At 48.1% G+C, this 17,199-nt stretch overlaps 1 protein-coding gene across 1 annotated transcript in view; it reads right to left on the reverse strand.

Moving 5' to 3' along the window:
- Nucleotides 1-8,239: 8,239 nt before the first annotated feature.
- LOC311511903 (uncharacterized protein) overlaps nt 8,240-17,199 on the reverse strand; it is a gene marked incomplete at its 5' end in the record, with an annotated part of 199,195 nt that continues 190,235 nt past the window's right edge. Inside the window, one exon of the mRNA XM_084612835.1 lies at nt 8,240-9,082. Coding sequence (XP_084468961.1) covers nt 9,042-9,082 — 41 coding nt within the window. The 3' untranslated portion in view covers nt 8,240-9,041. The remainder of the gene's footprint in view (nt 9,083-17,199) is intronic.

The following is a 17,199-nucleotide window of genomic DNA, read 5'->3' on the forward strand; positions in this document are numbered from 1 at the left end:
GGGCTTTGGGAGATGTTCCCCTCCCCCCCTGAAGCCCGCCCCCCTCATTGCTGCAGCTAAAAATAGTTATTTCTGAAGGCTGCAAGGAAGCAGGAAGCTCTTGAAGATGACTGCTGGAGAGGAGGCCGCCGTACAACAGCGGGGCGGGGAGGGAAGAGTCTTTGCAGGATCGATTCATGGACCATCCCCATCAACGTTAATGAGACAGGGCTCCTGACCAGTTTCAGCAGCAGAGTGGACATGCGGGGGCGATGGGCCAAAGGGCGGGGACTGTCCTGCCGAGGGTATGTCTGCACTGCAGATGAGAGTTGATGGCGGGGGCTATTGTAATCTAGGTAGCAGAGAGAACAGCTAGCACAGGTAGGCCTGCCCGTGCTACCATCACACCCTCACCTAAAGGGTGGACATCCCAGTAATGCCTCAGTTCCCCTGTGTTTGGGCAGAAAAGGGAACATTTGGGATGCAACTAACAGAATGGCAGGTCTTGCCTTGCTTTATCCCCACAGACTGCCGTCCCCTGGGCTCTCAGGGAAGCTCCCGCCAAGTGTCTTTGAGGCACAGGGGATGTCACGGCACCTTCCCCGTCCTGAATAGAACCTGCCAGCCTGCTGCCATTTTCCCAGTGCCCATCACAGCTCCAAATTGAGGCTCCCATTCAGACCGTCCCCCTGCCCCTCTGGGCATCACTGTTGAACCCTGGCAGCTTGCAGCTGGCTGGCAGAGACTGAGGGAGGGGGAAGGTGCTGCTGTTTCCCTGAGGGACTCCTCAGGGCAGGAACAAATTGGGGGCAGAGTTAAGGTGACTCATCCCATTCAGCCTGAACATCACATTACCTGGTTCTGCCACCTTTTGGGTTTGGAGAATATCTCTCTGGTTCTTGGTGGGCACGGGGAGATCACAGGGCAACCAGAACTCCATGGCAACAGTGTTTTGCTTGTTAATTTTCTGTCTGTCTATGATAAAGGCCATGACATGCAGGGTGCTGGGCAGCTATGCAAAAAGGGCAAGTCCTTGCCCCGAGCATCTCACAGCATAAGAACAACAGAGGTTAGGGAACGGGAGTGACCTAGATGGATTCAGAGTTGGCGCTAGGCATAAGCAGACTAAGCAATTGCTTAGGGCCCCAAGCAGCCCAAGGACCCGCCCTATTAATTATTAGTATGTGTTAGGTGTGGGGACACCCCCCCCCAATATTCCTGCTTGGGGCCCCCAATGGGCTAGCACTAGTACTGGATGGATTGTCTCTAAAGGAGAGTCACTACATCTGTAGTTTTCGCCTTAGCTTGGCTAATGGTTGAAGCATTAGCCCAAGCTGAAAGGAGTGGGCTGTTTTTCTCCTAGTTGGAATTTTGGAGAAACTATTTCATACCATTTGTGATGCTATATTTTTAGTTGCTCGTTACTGGATGGTGCAAATGAGAGTGGGGCCTCGTGGTGCGGGCACCGCACAGACACAGAGTGAGGATAGATCTACCCCAAAAACCGAGGTATAATGGTAGCGTGGGTAGGCGACAACAGGAGTGAAGATACAGCAACATGGACCTCAGAACAGGCCAGCTGCCCCAGTGTAGACCCACCAGAGATCCTGGCTATGTACCAGGATTTCTACCCTGCGCTGAAGTCTGTGCCACCGCATCATCACTCCGGTTGTTACCTGTGCTACAATTACCCCCTAGTTTGCAGTGTCGCCATACCCTGAGAGACGCAATCTGTACCCTGAAGAGGGAGCAGCCTGAATAGAGAAGACCAAGGGTGGGAGAGGAAGCGATTTGGGAAGTGTCACACAGCAGTTAGGGGTGGTGCCAGGAACCCTGTTCTTCCAACTTCAAGTTCTAGCCCTGTGCTCGCCCCACTGTACCACCCTTTAGCACAGCCCTTTTCAAACACACGCTACTGTCTCCCTTTCCCCAGTACTAATCCTGCCATGAAAGGTTCTGGCTGATGTCGAAGTAAAACTGCTGTGATTTTATTGGAACGCTGTTCCTTAAAAGTTAATCAAAACCGTGTAACTGATCCAACTGGGTTTTCACAGGCAGACAAAGAGCATCAATCACTGCTCTTGGGTTGTTTCTGTTTTTTTCCTTTTCGCTCCCCATATGCCCATATTTCATAAAGAAGCTTTTCGATTATGGTGCCAAATTAGGATAATTACAATTTATGAATTCTTGGCTAAATAAACACCTTGAGAGGGTTTTTTTTCTTTATCATCTTGTAACACTGCTCATTAAGAGCTGTTCTTCAGAGCAGTCTCTTCCGCATTCTCGTTTCTATTCCTTAAATAGTGAAACCAGGGAGATTTAGATGCAGCAATCTCTTTGTTTTCGAAAAAAAAAAAAAAACCCACCTCCCAGGCCACTCCACCATTTACAGTATTGTCATTATGTCCTACACCGCGGAGCCACGTTATCACTGCTAGAGTCGCAGGCACTTTTATGTTCCTAGAATGAGCAGAACCTTCTCTTCCTCCTGTACAGTTCATGGGTATTGCTCAGTCTCATGCTGCCCGGGTTTCAAAACAGCCATCCAATACAAATAACCAGGGAGTGACAAAACCCTTAATGAATGAAATAGGAATCAGCCAGACAGGGAACCTTCTGCCAGCTGGTTGGTGAGGTAGTAATTCTTCTAACTTCATTGCCTTTGTCTAGACTAGGTTTTGGACTAGGTGGTGTTGGAAGGTGCTTCCTAATGCATTCTAAAACTCTTACGTGGACCAGGCATGTGTATTTGAGTTAAGCTAGTAGAGTTGAAGCCTATACTGTGCTTGTCTTCACTACAGAAACTAGGTGTGTTTTTTCCACCGAGACAGCTAACTGGAGGTAAATTATTGGAAAGAAGGCTCAGGTAGCTTTTACTTCGATGTAGCTAGTTGAGGTCTACCCTATATCCCTAGCTGGCGTTTACCTTGCCTAGCTACATAGACAAGGTCCTGGCTGGGATGATTTAGTTGGGGTCAGTCTTGCTTTGAGACAGAGCCCAGCTTCCTTCCCACCTCTCACAACCCTTCTGGTAGCATGATTCCATGTGAGGCTCATCAGATGTTTCAATCCTCTGGAGCCATTGCGGCTGCAGTTGGCATGACCGTGCTCTGTGAAAAGCATAAACCAGGGCAGTGGAGGTCATAAAAATTTCATTGAGCATTATTTATCATCACAGACCTTGGGGAAGAGAGTTGATAAACTCTGTGCAACTGTAAAAGTGGGACATGGGTACAAAAGTTATATTCTTCTAACGGCTGGGGCCATTGTTATATCAAAGTGTTTTAATAGATTGGTAGAACTCCTACTCCCTTTCATTACCTCACAAATACAGTTTACAACAGTTTCAGCTATAAACCACAAAAAGATTCCTCTATAAAACACCGAGCACACTGGAGCGGGGAACCTTTTTATGTAATTCCATGTCTGATGGGCCTGATTCTCCCTGGCACCCTGCATGGATATTTACACTTGTGTAAAACACGACCATTCTGAATTGGCTGCATTTGCACTGGTGTCAGCTACGCCACAAAGGGCGGGGCCATGGAAAATTCAGCCCAGTGTAATTAGATGCTGCAGGAATTTGGGGGGACACACATGGATTTTTAGCTCAATTTGCCAGTTATAACCTCACTAGTACTGATAAAAATCAAACCATCATATGCCCAGCAGCTGCCGCTACCAATGCAACAGAAATGCCTTCTGAAGTCTTGTTTAAGCATCATCCATGTTTCAGATCCATAGAAGAGGATCACAACTACGTAGATAGTTCTATACTTTTGTATATAATTTCACCTTCTTTTTGCTCCAGACCCTATGCAGGTCCTTCAGGGCATAAGCTGCTAAACCAGTTCTTCTTAGCATGTCTGTCTGGCCAGCACACTGTGACATTTTGCTTCGTGTGCCACTCATGGCAGACGGGAAGCAAACATGTAAGAAGAACAAGATGAATGTCTGTGTGACTTTACAGAAAGCCCTAGTTGCCACATGCTTAACGTTGATTCCAGCCCAGAGCATCTGATACTAGCTGTCAAATCTAACATTGTCTAACAGAACGTTAGTGGCGTACCACATCTCTTGTCTGTCCGATAAGGCCCCTCTTCCAGCAAGGCAACCCCAGTGTTTAGCTAAAAAACATGTCTGTGCCATGAACAATCATCCTGAAGTCCCTAGTTAAGTGTCCTTGGAGTGAGCCCCCCATGGTGCATATGGATAATCTGTAAATAAAATGACAGGGACAGAAGTTTTAGCTTTTGGTAGCAGCTTTTTATCTTTTTTTAAATTTTTTTTAATATTATGCCAACGGCTTTCTGTGATTGGCTTGCGTTCCCAGAGAGGCACGATTTTGTCTTTAATCGCCTCAAATGTGAGGAGTCTCTAGGTTACGCTTCCAAACAACCTCCTGTGATACTGCACAGAAAAATATTTCCTCTCGATCAGCATACAGCTGCTGCACCTTCGTCATCCCATCACCTGTAATGCATGGGCCAACTCTTGAATTGGTGTAAATTGCCCTAGCCCAACTGAATTCAATGGAATGGCATCGATTTACGCCATCTGAGAATCCAGCCCTGAAATTGTCACTTATAAGCTGGGGAAAATGTTCCTTCTCCCTGCTGTTGAGAGGGTTTTTTAATTCCTGTTTCAGAAGTTGATGTGAGATCTTTGCCTGAGACGTGTGCTGGGATAAGGCACAATAGTATTAGCGAGGGGTGAAAGTAAGCTGGTACGCTCTGGTACAGCGTACCGGCAAGAGCCGGTGCACCGTACTGGGGCAGCCCGGCTTCCCCAGGGGGTAATTTAAAGGGCCTGGGGCTCCCAGCAGTGGCTGGAGCCCCAGGCCCTTTAAATTGCCTCTAGAGCCCCGCTGCTGGAGCCCTGGGCTATTTAAAGGGCCCGGGGCTCCCCTGCTTCTACTGCCCCAGCCCTTTAAATAGCCACTGGAGCCCCGCCGCCCCTACTCCAGGGCTCCAGGGGCTATTTAAAGGACCAGGGCAGTAGAAGCAGAGGAGCAGAAGGCTCTTTAAATAGCCCCCAGAGCCCTCCAGGGGCTATTTAAAGGGCCAGGGCTCCAGCTGCCTCTGTCGCCCCGGTCATTTAAATAGCCACTGGAGCCCAGCCGCTTCCCCAGGGCTCCAGTGGCTAATTAAAGGACCGCGGCAGTAGAAGCAGGGAGCCCTGGGCCCTTTAAATAGCCCCCGGAGCCCCAGGTTGCTGCTGCTACCCTGGTGGGGGAGGGGGGAGGAGGAGAAGGGGGGGCACTTACCTTATAGGGTGGGCTGGGGCTGGCTCTGACCCCCTCAGCCCCTCCTCTTCCGGGTGCCAGAGCTGGCCCCAGAGTACCGGTAAGTCGCTTGACTTACTTTCACCCCTGATTAGAGTTGGATTTATTTACAGCTTGTGTGTGTGTACGTATGCAGCGCGACTGAGGGAAATCTGCTGAATTTAGAAAAAGGTCACACTGGAAACTAGATGCATATTTTTCATCAGAGAAGTCCCCTGGCAAGCACATTGGGTCGGGACTCAGAGACCTGAGATCTATTCCTAAGTTTGCCACCTTGCCATGTCCTTGATCCTGACCCACCTTTGTGAAGTGCGTTGAGATGGACAGATGGAAAGTGCTGGACAGGAGAGAACGGAGGGTGTATTTTACATTATAGGTGGAGCTTGTAGCAACATCCCAAACAGAGCCTGCTCTCAGGAGATTTAGGGCCACGCTCACCTCTTGACCGGCTACAGGCCAGGTCTTTGTCCGGTATCAGAGAGGCACTTCCATCCAAGTTAATGGTGCTGTGCCAGTTTCCACCATCTGTGGACCAGTGCTACAGTGAATCAGGCCCAGTATGTCCTCTCGCCAGGCTCTGTGTTGGTGACCACTGCTCAGACATGCTCTGCTTGTTTGTGCAAAGAAAAGAGTTGAATTCTCAGGCTGCCTAGCTTCACACCAGAAGGAAAACCCAGCTGGCCCTCAAACAGCTAGCAGAGCACGTCCTATTTAGCAAGATTTTTAGTAAATAATAAATGTACCCGCCCTGTTACCCCCTGTAACCATTTCCAAAGCTAGACAGGAAGAGACTCTTCCCTTCCTTAGACCAAGACGGCTGCTGCAGCCTGTCATCGGCACAGGCTGCGCCAGGGACGGCACGAGAAGGATGTTTCTCTGGACAGTTATAAGTTATCTGATTTACCATAGCTTTGAAATGAAAAATCCAATTAATGGCTGCAGTGAAGGAAAATTTTATGACATTTCAAGGCCCCGATCTCTAGAGTGAAAAGCCCTTTATCATCTGACAAAATATCTTATCAGCTGCATATAAACTAAATGGGCCATTACATGTGTCATAAAGCATTTAAAAGACCATTTAAAAAAGAGGAAGGGGGAGGGGAAATCTTTTTTATATGATCAGTAAAAGGAAAGAATCGAGCGCATGAGAGAGTTGGAGAGTCAGTAGTTCCCTGAGTGCTGGAACCTGGCATCAACAGCTCAAATCACATCATGCATCGACTCCTCCAGCCTCTGAAAAAGTTGTCTGCAAGATGCAAAGATTTTCTGCTTGTCCGAGAAACAGCACGTTTGCAGTTCCACCTTAAAACCCAGCTGCCGTTTCTCGCCCCTTTATACAGTTCGTCATTTCTCCTAGCAAAAATAATTTTTCCCTCTCTGGAGTCTTCTTGATGGGGTCCATGAGATTGTTTCTTAAAAAAAGAGACTAAACCAGCTCTCTGGCTCTTCTCCAGCCGCAGCAAACTGCACAGCTTACCTCCCCCCCCCCCCCCCAATATTTAATGTACTTGCAGCTGGTAGTAAAAGCGTCTCAGGGAAATACCTGCCTGTCGCACATTTGCTCGTGCACATACACGCTCATGGGCCGAATGCTCCAGTGCCCTGCACCTTGTATGTTTGCACGAGTGCAAGCTTAGTAAGTCAGAAGTGTGCCAATTTACCTCCACTTGGTGCTGGTGTGAATGGCCACACAAGGCACAGAGCAATGGCAAAGCTGGCCCTGTGTGTGTGTGTGTGTAATATATGGAGAATAAATTCATCCTGGAGCTTTTGGGGTTTTGAAGTGTTTGCAGAAAGACTTTAAATCAGCAGAATTGGGCCTTTAATAACTAGGGGTAACATTTCCAACGGCCCCTGAGTGTCATAGGCTCGCAGGTTAATGGGACTAAGGCTCACTAGCAGAGCTGTGAAAATAACTGATTGTTCCGTTTGTTGGCTGCTTTTAAAAATTGGGCAAAAAACAATTTTGGGTTGAACCGAAAATTAATTTTTTCCAAAATTCTCACCAAATTGAAAAGTCAAAAAACCCATCATTTTTATTTTTAGTGGTTTTTTAATGTGTTTGAATTTTTTTAAAATACACTGGAAGGAACTTTTGAAACAAAAAGTCATTTTGAACCAAAAATGTAAACAAAACGTTTCCAGTTTCTCTGAATATTTTCCCCCAATACTGAGATCAACATGAATTAGCAAAACATTTCAGTGTCAACAAATCTGAATTTTTTTCACAAAAAAAAAAAAGTTTAGCTCAAAATTTCTCCTGCATCACTTGAAAATGTTCACCAGTATCTCTTCCCCCTCCTGCCCCCCAAGATGGATCTGGCTTATGGTGACCTCCCTTAATGGGAGTCACCGAGCTAGGGAACCTTCTGGTGCCACTGAACCAGTGCATCTTTGTCACATTTACGTAGCTACTAACCAAAGATGGAGCTGGGGGCGGGAGCGGCTGATTCTGTGTCCAGTAGCTGATCAGAATTCATTGCTCTTTCAGCACAGTTGATAATGCCAAGACGTAACTCTCCTGCACTGCGTCTGGTGAGTCAGAACAAAGGCAGCGGACAGGGATAAGGAGACGAGCGGAGAGGGAGTCCCAGAGCAGTGGTCACATGCATGGCTCTTGTCTCTCCCCACCGTGTGGCTGTGTCACGGAGTGTGGGGGAGTCCAGGCCCTGCACCCCTCTTCCTGGGATTCACTGAGACTCTCAGCCAGCCAGTAACACAGAAGGTTTATTGAACAACAGGAACACAGTCCAAAACAGAGCTTGTGGGTACAACCAGGACCCCTCAGTCAAGTCCTTCTGGGGGAGCAGGGAGCTTAGACCCCAGCCCTGGGGTTCCCTGCGTTCCTCCACCCAGCCCCAAACTCAAAACTAAACCCCCCCAGCAGGCCCCCTCCTGCAGCCTCTGTTCACATTCCTGGGCAGAGGTGTTACCTCCTCCTCCCCCTCCCCCTCCTGGCTCAGGTGACAGGCTCTCAGGTCTCCCATCCCCAGGTCAACACTCCCCCCTCCCTGCTGTGTCACATCGTCACAGGTTGGTCCCCAGGCAGCTGCCTCGTGTGCTGTCTGGGCTGAGACAGTGAAGGGAGAAGCACCATGCTGTGACCCGCAACGCTAAAGCATTGCATGTAGCTCAAGTGTAGACTCTGCACATACAATGAGGCTGGTGTGCCCACACACCCTGGCGCCCTGGTACAGGTGCACGTGTGCACACAAGCTGGCCTGTACACATTCATGCACTAGCGCACACAATTTGCACACTAGCACATTAGCTAGCATGCACAAGTGGGCGCACATATTGATTAGCATGCACCTACTCATACACGCAGAGGCTGGCATACACGTAGAGAGCCTGGCTATTGCGCGTGCACGCCCCCTGCCCAACACAGCCAAGTTTCATTTGATTTCATGTTGAAACCATAAATCAGTGAGCCAGGCCCTCATTTGCTTTTGGAAAACTTCTGAACATGGAAAGACTGGTCTAAGTTTTGAGTTTGTAACACAGCATGAAAACAGGTAAGTTTCATGCGTATTGAGGTTCAGCAATGAACGTTTTACTCCCCAGACAGTAGTCCAAGTCTTCAGCTGCTGTAAATTTGCCTAAATCCATTAACTTTCGTGGCGCTTGGCTGATTTACACGGGCTGAGGATGTGGAACCCTGGGGCCATCAGTGGAATTACACCCACAGTCTTTACGCAAGGGCTAAATTTGGCTCCAAGTATTTGTTTCCAAGCTCCTTCTCATGAGTGGCTTCAAGATGTTGCTGTCCCCACAGAGATCAGGAAGGGCTGAAAATGTGACTGGGAGCTTCTCTGGTTGCTGTGAGGAGAGAAATCTGAGTTACAATTCTCAGAAACCGTACACGTGTGTACTCATGAGCACAGATTCCATACCACACAGTGCAGGGTTCTTTGACCCTGGCAGCGGCACCGGGACAGCCGTGGGTGAGGGGCTGCTACAGTGTTTGTATAAATGTCTACACACTAGCCCTGCAGGTCTCCTCCTTGAACCTGCCAAACAGAGGAAAGAGTGGCCCGTGATATTGAAAATTAAATGGACCAGTTTAGGGGAGCAATTGTGCAGAATCCCATTCTGTAGCAATGAACTTAGATTTCTGTACAACTCCTGCTGGGCTTTCAAATCAGACCTTTCATAACCTTTAGAAATAGGAATTATTTTTTTTTAAAGAAAAGTTTCTAGGAGGACCAAGAAATACTGAACCTTACTTTGCTCCCAAGACTAGCTCATTTCAGATCTTCTTGTTCCTTAATAGATACACAGTTTACAACACTGCCCCTGAATATCTGTGCAAATGTATTCACTGAATGCAGAGAATTGTAGGTTAGAAAGTGCATCTAGCAGTATTAATAGAGGAAAGATTCATCACGCAGTGTACATAACGTATAGTACACCGAGTGAGATTAATCTGTGGAAAGAGTGCCTTGTCCTTGGACTAGCTTTTGGCACAAAAATAAAATGTCACCCACCCATAGTGTGCATTCACACATGCAACAAACATGCCAATCCAGAGCCTGATCTTCTGTGGACACCTGAGCAAAGTGAGTGCTGAATGATGTCATTCTGGTTTGCACTAATGTCAATGATTGCATGAAATGCAGGGCAGGGGAGAGCTAAGCCCATTTGCTTTTATCGACGCAGACATTCAGGCCAGAATGGACCATGTGCTGCTCACAGGCTGTAGGTCACTGAGTGTTTCCTGCAGGGAACTGCATAGTTTCTTTCTCTACTGACTTTTAATAAAAAGTTTGTTTCTGAACTTCATTCTGTCCCTTCATAATGAATTTCTTGCCCTCACCAAGCAGTCACCCACCTGCCACTGAGGTGGGGAATTACTGCCAAAGGGTCTCATTTTCAGACAAGCCCAAGTGACTTCAGCGCTTATGTCCCTTTTTCAAAAGTGATCAGCCACTGAAGGAGCCTAAAGCTCTGATTTTTCAGAGGTGATGAGCAGCCTGCAGGTGAAAGTCAACAGGAGTGACGGGTGCTCAGTAATCAAACCCTAAGTCTCATTCCCTTTTGGAAAAGAGGCTTTTAGGGGCTGTTGAAAATGTTAACACTTTGGCATTTTTGAAAATCCTACCTTCTGCCTGAGTTTTTCCAAGGTGCTGGCACTGACTCGAATGGGATTTGTGGGTTCCCAGCCCTTCTGACTATATCTAGGGAGATTTTCAAAGGGGAGTTCAACACCCAGTTCCCAGTGACTTTCACCTCATTCTCCTCTGTGCCTTTGAAATGCTTTATCCCGGTGTGATGCAGTGGAAAGGACTAATGTGACCCTTGGCTGTATAAAGTGGTGGTAGTGAATAGGAGCAGGCTGGCGATTCTTACCTCTGTAGACGGCATTGGTGAGACCAACTGGGGTCCAGTTCTGGTGCCCACATTTTAAAAAGCATATTGAAAAATTGGGGAGGATACAGAAAAGAGCCACAAAACTTACTCGAGGGCTGGAGAAAATGCCTTTCAGTGAGAAGCTCAAAAAGCTCAATCTATTTAGCTTATCAAAGAGAAGATTAAGAGGTGATGGTGTAGAACTACCTTCATGGGGGTGGGGGTGGGGGGAAATACCAGGGACTAAAGGTCTTTTTAACCTAGCAGGGAAAGGCAGAACAAGAACCAATGCCGGGAAGCTGAAATCAGACATGTTCAGCGAAGACCGTTTTTGAAAAGTGAGGATGATGAACCATTGGAACGAAACTCCCAAGTAAAGTGGCGGATTCTCCATCTCTTGGTGACATGAAGGCTGGAGGCCTTTCTGGGAGGTGCTTTAGCCAAACGCAAGCTATTGAGCTTGATACGGGGTAACTGGGTGAAATTCTCTGGCCTGTGAGATCCAGGAGGTCCGACTAGCTGGTCTGATAGTCCCTCCTGGCCCTAAACACTATGTCTTCGGGTTTTCTCCTGCTCCCCATCACCAGAGTAGTGGAGCTCTCACATATAAAATTAACAGTAATTGATTACACTAGCATTACAGTGCCAAGTTCTTCAGTGACCCTGACCCCTAGTGCTAGGCATGAACGGCTACTCTGGGAGATTTCAGAATAGCAGCCGTGTTAGTCTGTGTTCGCAAAAAGAAAAGCAGTACCTGTGGCACCTTAGAGACTAACCAATTTATTTGAGCACAAGCCTTCGGGAGCTACTTCACTGCATCCGATGAAGTGAGCTGTAGCTCACGAAAGCTCATGCTCAAATAAATTGGTTAGTCTCTAAGGTGCCACAAGTCCTCCTTTTCTTTTTACTCTGGAAGAGTTTGTCTGCAGATTGATGGAGAAGTTTGCTTCAACGCTGCCCCATTCAAATGATTCCCATTGTTGTTGGTGCATGTGATTTTGCAGAATGTTCCATCACCATCTTGGAGCCTAGGCAGCATGTACTGGGACATGGAGGTTACTGGGTGTGTAATGTGGCTAAATCCTTTACATATGGCTGCTCTTTCTGTGCAGTAAATATGGTTCATGACTCGCAGCTGATTGAAAGTCCTTGGCTGTTGCCACCTTTTGTGCTGCTGCAAAGCTTTTGTGGTTACCTTTAACACCTAACATTTACTCTTCTGTGAACCTCATTTAGCTGCTGCGATTGCGTTCCATGGACCATGCGCAGGGCAAGTGGCAACAGGCAAGAAGTCTCAAAGGCAAAGCATGCTCACGAAGGGTCAGTGCTGACCCAGGGCTGCTCAGTGACATTTCCCAGTCCCCTGTTCAAAGTGCCCACCCAAAAACAAAATGTAGCAAAGTAGTTAAAGGAGCCACATGGTTTGCTTTTCACTTTCTGTGCGTTCCCTTGAAAACCAGGGGGCTGATTCTCCCTACCTGTACCCCCTACCCTGGGCCAAAGTGTGTGTAAAATGCCACCCTTTTGATTAGGGAGCGTTTTATACACCGCTGTGCCTGCTCCAGCCTGCTCCCTGCTTCGAACAATGTGTGTAAGAGCAATGCATTCCTTGCCACAGTGAGCCCAGTTAGCACAGGGCCTGGTCCCCATGGTAGGGTTCCTTTAGATGTGCTCACCCTGGGGGTGGCTCATTTGTGATGTCACCCATTCTGAGGGCCACTTCTTTGTTTAAATCCAAAATTTCAATAGCAAGTTCCCAGATTGCACTTAACCCCCGGTCACTTTGACCACAGACTAGAAGAGGCCTATGAAAACCAATGTCCATTCACTACTCTGAGAAACAAACCGGTAGCTTCCCACGTGGGCCGTGCTAGTACGCTTCTGCCTCTGCAAGATGCCTCTGCCACGGATGTTTTTAGCGCCTCCCCTCCCCCCATTTTAGAAACAAAGTCTCTAGTGAGAAGTCAACAGGCTTATTAACAGGCTGCTGATTATTCATTTGTCTTTAGGTTTTAATTTAGTCAGAGATTAATCAGCCCCGGTTTAGACAGAGTAGGTACTTGTTGCTGCCGCTGTGTGCGCGGAAAGGGCACAAGTTACAATTCCCTGGGGCTGCACTGCTTGAGGCACTCAGCCCGCAAGGGGATGGGTGCCAGCATCAGAACCTTGATGGGCTCGATAGGGCTGGATCGACAGATAGAGGGATCCGTATGTAGATGACAGACAGATCTACCTGGGGAGATGAGTAAAGATGGATGGGTGAAGAGGTATATATGGAGATGATGGATTGAGGGGTACATATGGATGTGGTGGAGATAACAGAGACAGATGGTGCCTGGCAGGGTGGAGTGGTTTGTTTTTTAACACACTGCTAGACCTTCTGACCTCAATGATATTGGAGCTTGTTCTGTAAGGTGCTTTGAACTTTATCGATAAGAGCCAAGAGCATGATATCACAATATAAAATCTCATATCACGGCTTGCAGGAGGACTGACCACTCCAAAATAACTGTTCAGTTTGAGAGCTGGAGGGCAAAATCATAGATGTGGGCAGTGGCTGCTCAGGCCCCATACAGCTCTCTGGATTACTAGATGACCATGGAGTATGGCTCTCTTAAGAACAAAAAGACAGGTATAGCTGTCAGAGACAAAAGAGGCAGATTGCTTTTCTCCTGCAATGCAGTGAATGCAGTAGTTTATTTATATGTGCATCAATTCTGGAGCATGCACAGAAATATTAACTAAACATTGATTTAAGTCAAAGTGCCTGGTGGCTTGAGATTGCTGCTTGCGCTCTCACTGCTATGCAGTTCATCACCCAGTAATTTACCTCGGCGAGCTTTCTACAGCCAGCCCACTCAGTGCTCTTTCCAAGCGTTTCACTTGGTGCACAGGTTTCTCCTTTGCAAACCTTCAGCTTGGCATTTAGGTTTACATTTCCAAGGAAGGCTGGATTGACAGCTATGTAGGGAGCCAGGTTGGTCCTGTAGTTAGAACATGTGACAGGGGATCTGGGTTCAGTTCTTGCCTGAGCCACAGACACATTGGTCCCGTCTCTGTGTCTCAGTTCCTCATTTGTAAAATGAAGCTTCCTTTGTAAGCTCTTTGAGGCAGAAACTGTGGCTTTCAAGTGCACAGCACAGTTGGGGGTCTGATCTCATTTGAGGCCTCCGATATAGACCCACCCAATGCAGAAGTCCATCAAAGATTTATGTGCCATTTTAGGTCCCCTTTGGTGCTAAGAGCAGTGGAGACCCTGGCCCATAATGACTTGTATGTTAGACTTCCCTGCTTTCTCCATTCAGAAATTCCGCAACACGTTGCTGCTGGTTGGTGGCGCTAGGAGCTTCAAGGAAGCTGGTAGCATCATCTCTTCAAGCAAGACCAGAAAAGAGACTTAGTCATGGTGAAAACTTCTGCACACACAAATTAGATTTCTCGGACTAGGGTGTCCCTTTTTTCAGATATCCAGGGGCCCTGTTAGCCATCCAGCAAGGGATTTGCATTTTTTTATGTTTAGAGAGACTTTTTAACAATCCCCTCCAGACCTTTTTCCACTCTCCCACCTACTGGCCATCTTTTTGGCAAACACTTTGGACAATTTCTTTTTCAGTGTTAAAATGCGACTTGTCTTTTCTGCTGCTTTGTTTTTGTTGTTTTCTGGCAATTACTTAATGTTTCATGCATCAATTGCCCAAGGTTATTTCAATAAGCAATGCAACATTTGCTATTCTAATGTAACCACATTAACCTGGCTAGCAACGTTAAATCGCAGTGAACGATAAAAGGTATCCGGGATTGTATAGTGCAAAGGGAAGCTGGAATTTAAAGGTACATTCTTGAAAGTGGTATAGCGGAGAGCCCATAATACAGAGTACTGTTAAAGGCATCCGATGAAGTGAGCTGTAGCTCACGAAAGCTTATGCTCAAATAAATTGGTTAGTCTCTAAGGTGCCACAAGTACTCCTTTTCTTTTAGTACCACTTAGAAGTCCCAACTGAACTCAGGGCCCTTTTATGCCAGGTGTTGCACAGATGTGGCCCCTGACCCAAAGAACTCTGTCTAACCAGCCAAGGGTGTGAGAACAGAATGGTTAGCTCCATTTTACGGACAGGGAACTGAACTGACTTACCCACAGAGTCCGTGGTAGAGGCAAGAATAGACGCCAGGTCTCTTGGGTCCCAGTGTAGCCAGCCTTCGATAGGGCTGAATGCTCACATCTGGTCAACATCCAGCAGCTCCTGCACTTCATATAGGCCAGGGGTTCTCAACCTTTTCCTTTGTGAGCCCCCCGCCCATGCTATAAAAACTCCATGGCCCACCTGTGCCACAACAACCGGTTTTTTGCATATAAAAGCCTGGACCGGCATGAGGGATTAGCAAGCAGGGCAATTGCATGGGGACTCTGCAAACCTACATTGCGTAGGCTTCAGCTTCAACCGCGGGTGGTGGGGCTCAGGGCCTCAGGCTTCAGCCCCATGCGGTAGGGCTTCAGCTTTCTGCTCTGGGCCCCAGCAACTCTGGCCCTGCTTGGTGGACTCCCTGAAACCTGCTCACAGCCCTGCAGGGGGCCACGGACATCTGGTTGAGAACCACTGGTATAGGCACCTACAGGGGTGCTGAGTGTGTCGGACAAGCTGTCCCTCGATGTACCAATTCATGAATGACACGCTCACAGCACCCCCGTGTGTAGGGCATGAGCAGAGCAGCCAGAGTGGGCATTGAGTTTGGGGTCTCCCCAGCTACAGACACCGAGTTTTCAGAGGGACTGAGCACCCATTGCTCCCACTGACTTAAACTACAGTGGTGGGAAATCAGGCCCTTGATGTCTCTGGTCAAGCACGTAGCCCCTGGCAGACTGGCTGGCGGGGGGGGACACAGGAGCTGTTGGTTTTATTCTGAGCTCTGCACAAGTCCCTTTCCCAGCTGTAACATGAGGAGAAGGGTACTAACCTCCTGTGTAATGGGCATTCGCGGCTGCTGCTGATGTGCACGAGGTAGCACGCTTTTGAAAGTGCTGACCCAAGTCCACACTGGGCGCTGTTGTGAAAGCAGGGATTAGAACCAGGGTGGGGTGCTGGCTGAATCTCCAGGCCCGTTACCTAGTGCAGCTATTTACACCGGTGCAGAATGGGAAATGCTACCCTGGCTCAGCTGTGGCAGGGTTTTGCAGTGGTGTAAATGGAAAAATCAAGCCCCAGGCATTCATTTTAAATGCTCCCTGTTGAAAAACCCAAGTGTCAAAGATAACATGATTTAAAGGTTTCTGTTTGCACATTTGCAGTTTCAGCCCAGCTAAATAAAATCCTTCCCAGTACTGCCCCGTAGCTGCCACCAACGTGCAACCATAGTGCAGGAAGCTCTGCTCTGTCATGGAGGATTCACACAAGGTTTCCCCATGATTGCAACACATGTAGATGTATCTGAGTCGGCTTTCACTAGCATGCTGCCAATCAGTGACGCTGCGGCAGCATGTTCACACTGCTATCGTTACAAGTTCAGCGTCCTGCTGCCAGAGGCTTTGGCTGCGGTGTGTAGCTGCACGGACTGCCACCGATGTCGCCGAAGTGAATCCCAGGAGAAACGACGCCATGGCGAAGCAGTGCTGTTGTATCGCTGGCTTCCTGAGATTCGTCTGAGTCTAGAACTGTTGAAGGGCGGGGAGGCTTCCCCCACTTCAGGGAATTTGCTCCAGTTGATGTAGCTGCCCAGGTGCAAACGCCAAGAGTAGACACCATAATTTGCGGTTGGGGGAGGGGGGGGAGTAGCTGAAACCCTCATTCTGCTGATGTCCGTTATAGAACGCCTGTTGAGTTCAGTAGGGCCAGGATTTCAGCCTAGCTTTGGGCTGGTGACAGAGCCAGGAAGAGAAGAATTGTTGTTTGACGTGATACCCACGCCTCCTGCCCACCCATGAGAGTGAGTGATGCTGTGCGTCTGTGGGTTCCTGGGATAGTCAGAGTGTGAGCAGGAGGTAACTCATGTTATCACCCAGTGCACGCACACGCGTGTGCGCACACACACAGAGAGTTAAAAATACTCCCCACTGCCTGAACACATGCCAGTCTTCTTCCCACGCTGCTCCAAAGCAGGATCCCAAGGGAGCAGCAATCAGCGTGGGAACACAGGGAAGGCTAAAAGAATTGCCTTTAGTTGCGCATTTTGCCTTAAAAGGAAAGAAAACTTGCCATTTTTTCTTTTAAACTTTACTTTTACTTACAGAAAAGTCCAGATGCCTCTTCCCAAAGTTCTCCTAGTACAGAGGGGGAATGGCCAGGGCACAAGAATCCCCGCGTCTAACTGTATTGTTCCACTGATGGAGGGGAGGGTTGTTGTTGTTATGGAAAGAATTTCAAGGCTTTTCATACAACATGGGCTGATAAGTCCCAGGGGGTTTGTGACAGTTTCCAAGGCCCTTAAGCAGCCTCTTGAGCTGCTGAGAACAATGCCGTTCATCTGGCAGGACCCGGGAAATTGGTTTCTTTTTACTCTCTAATTTCCAAACCTCTATTATAGTCAGCGTTAAACACCAGATAAACAATAACATCACAAAAGGTAATGATGGGTCCTGGGCCAGCCACGCAGTC

This window comes from Lepidochelys olivacea (genome assembly GCF_965140295.1).
Source record: "Lepidochelys olivacea isolate rLepOli2 genome assembly, chromosome: 23".
Taxonomy (NCBI): domain Eukaryota; kingdom Metazoa; phylum Chordata; order Testudines; family Cheloniidae; genus Lepidochelys; species Lepidochelys olivacea.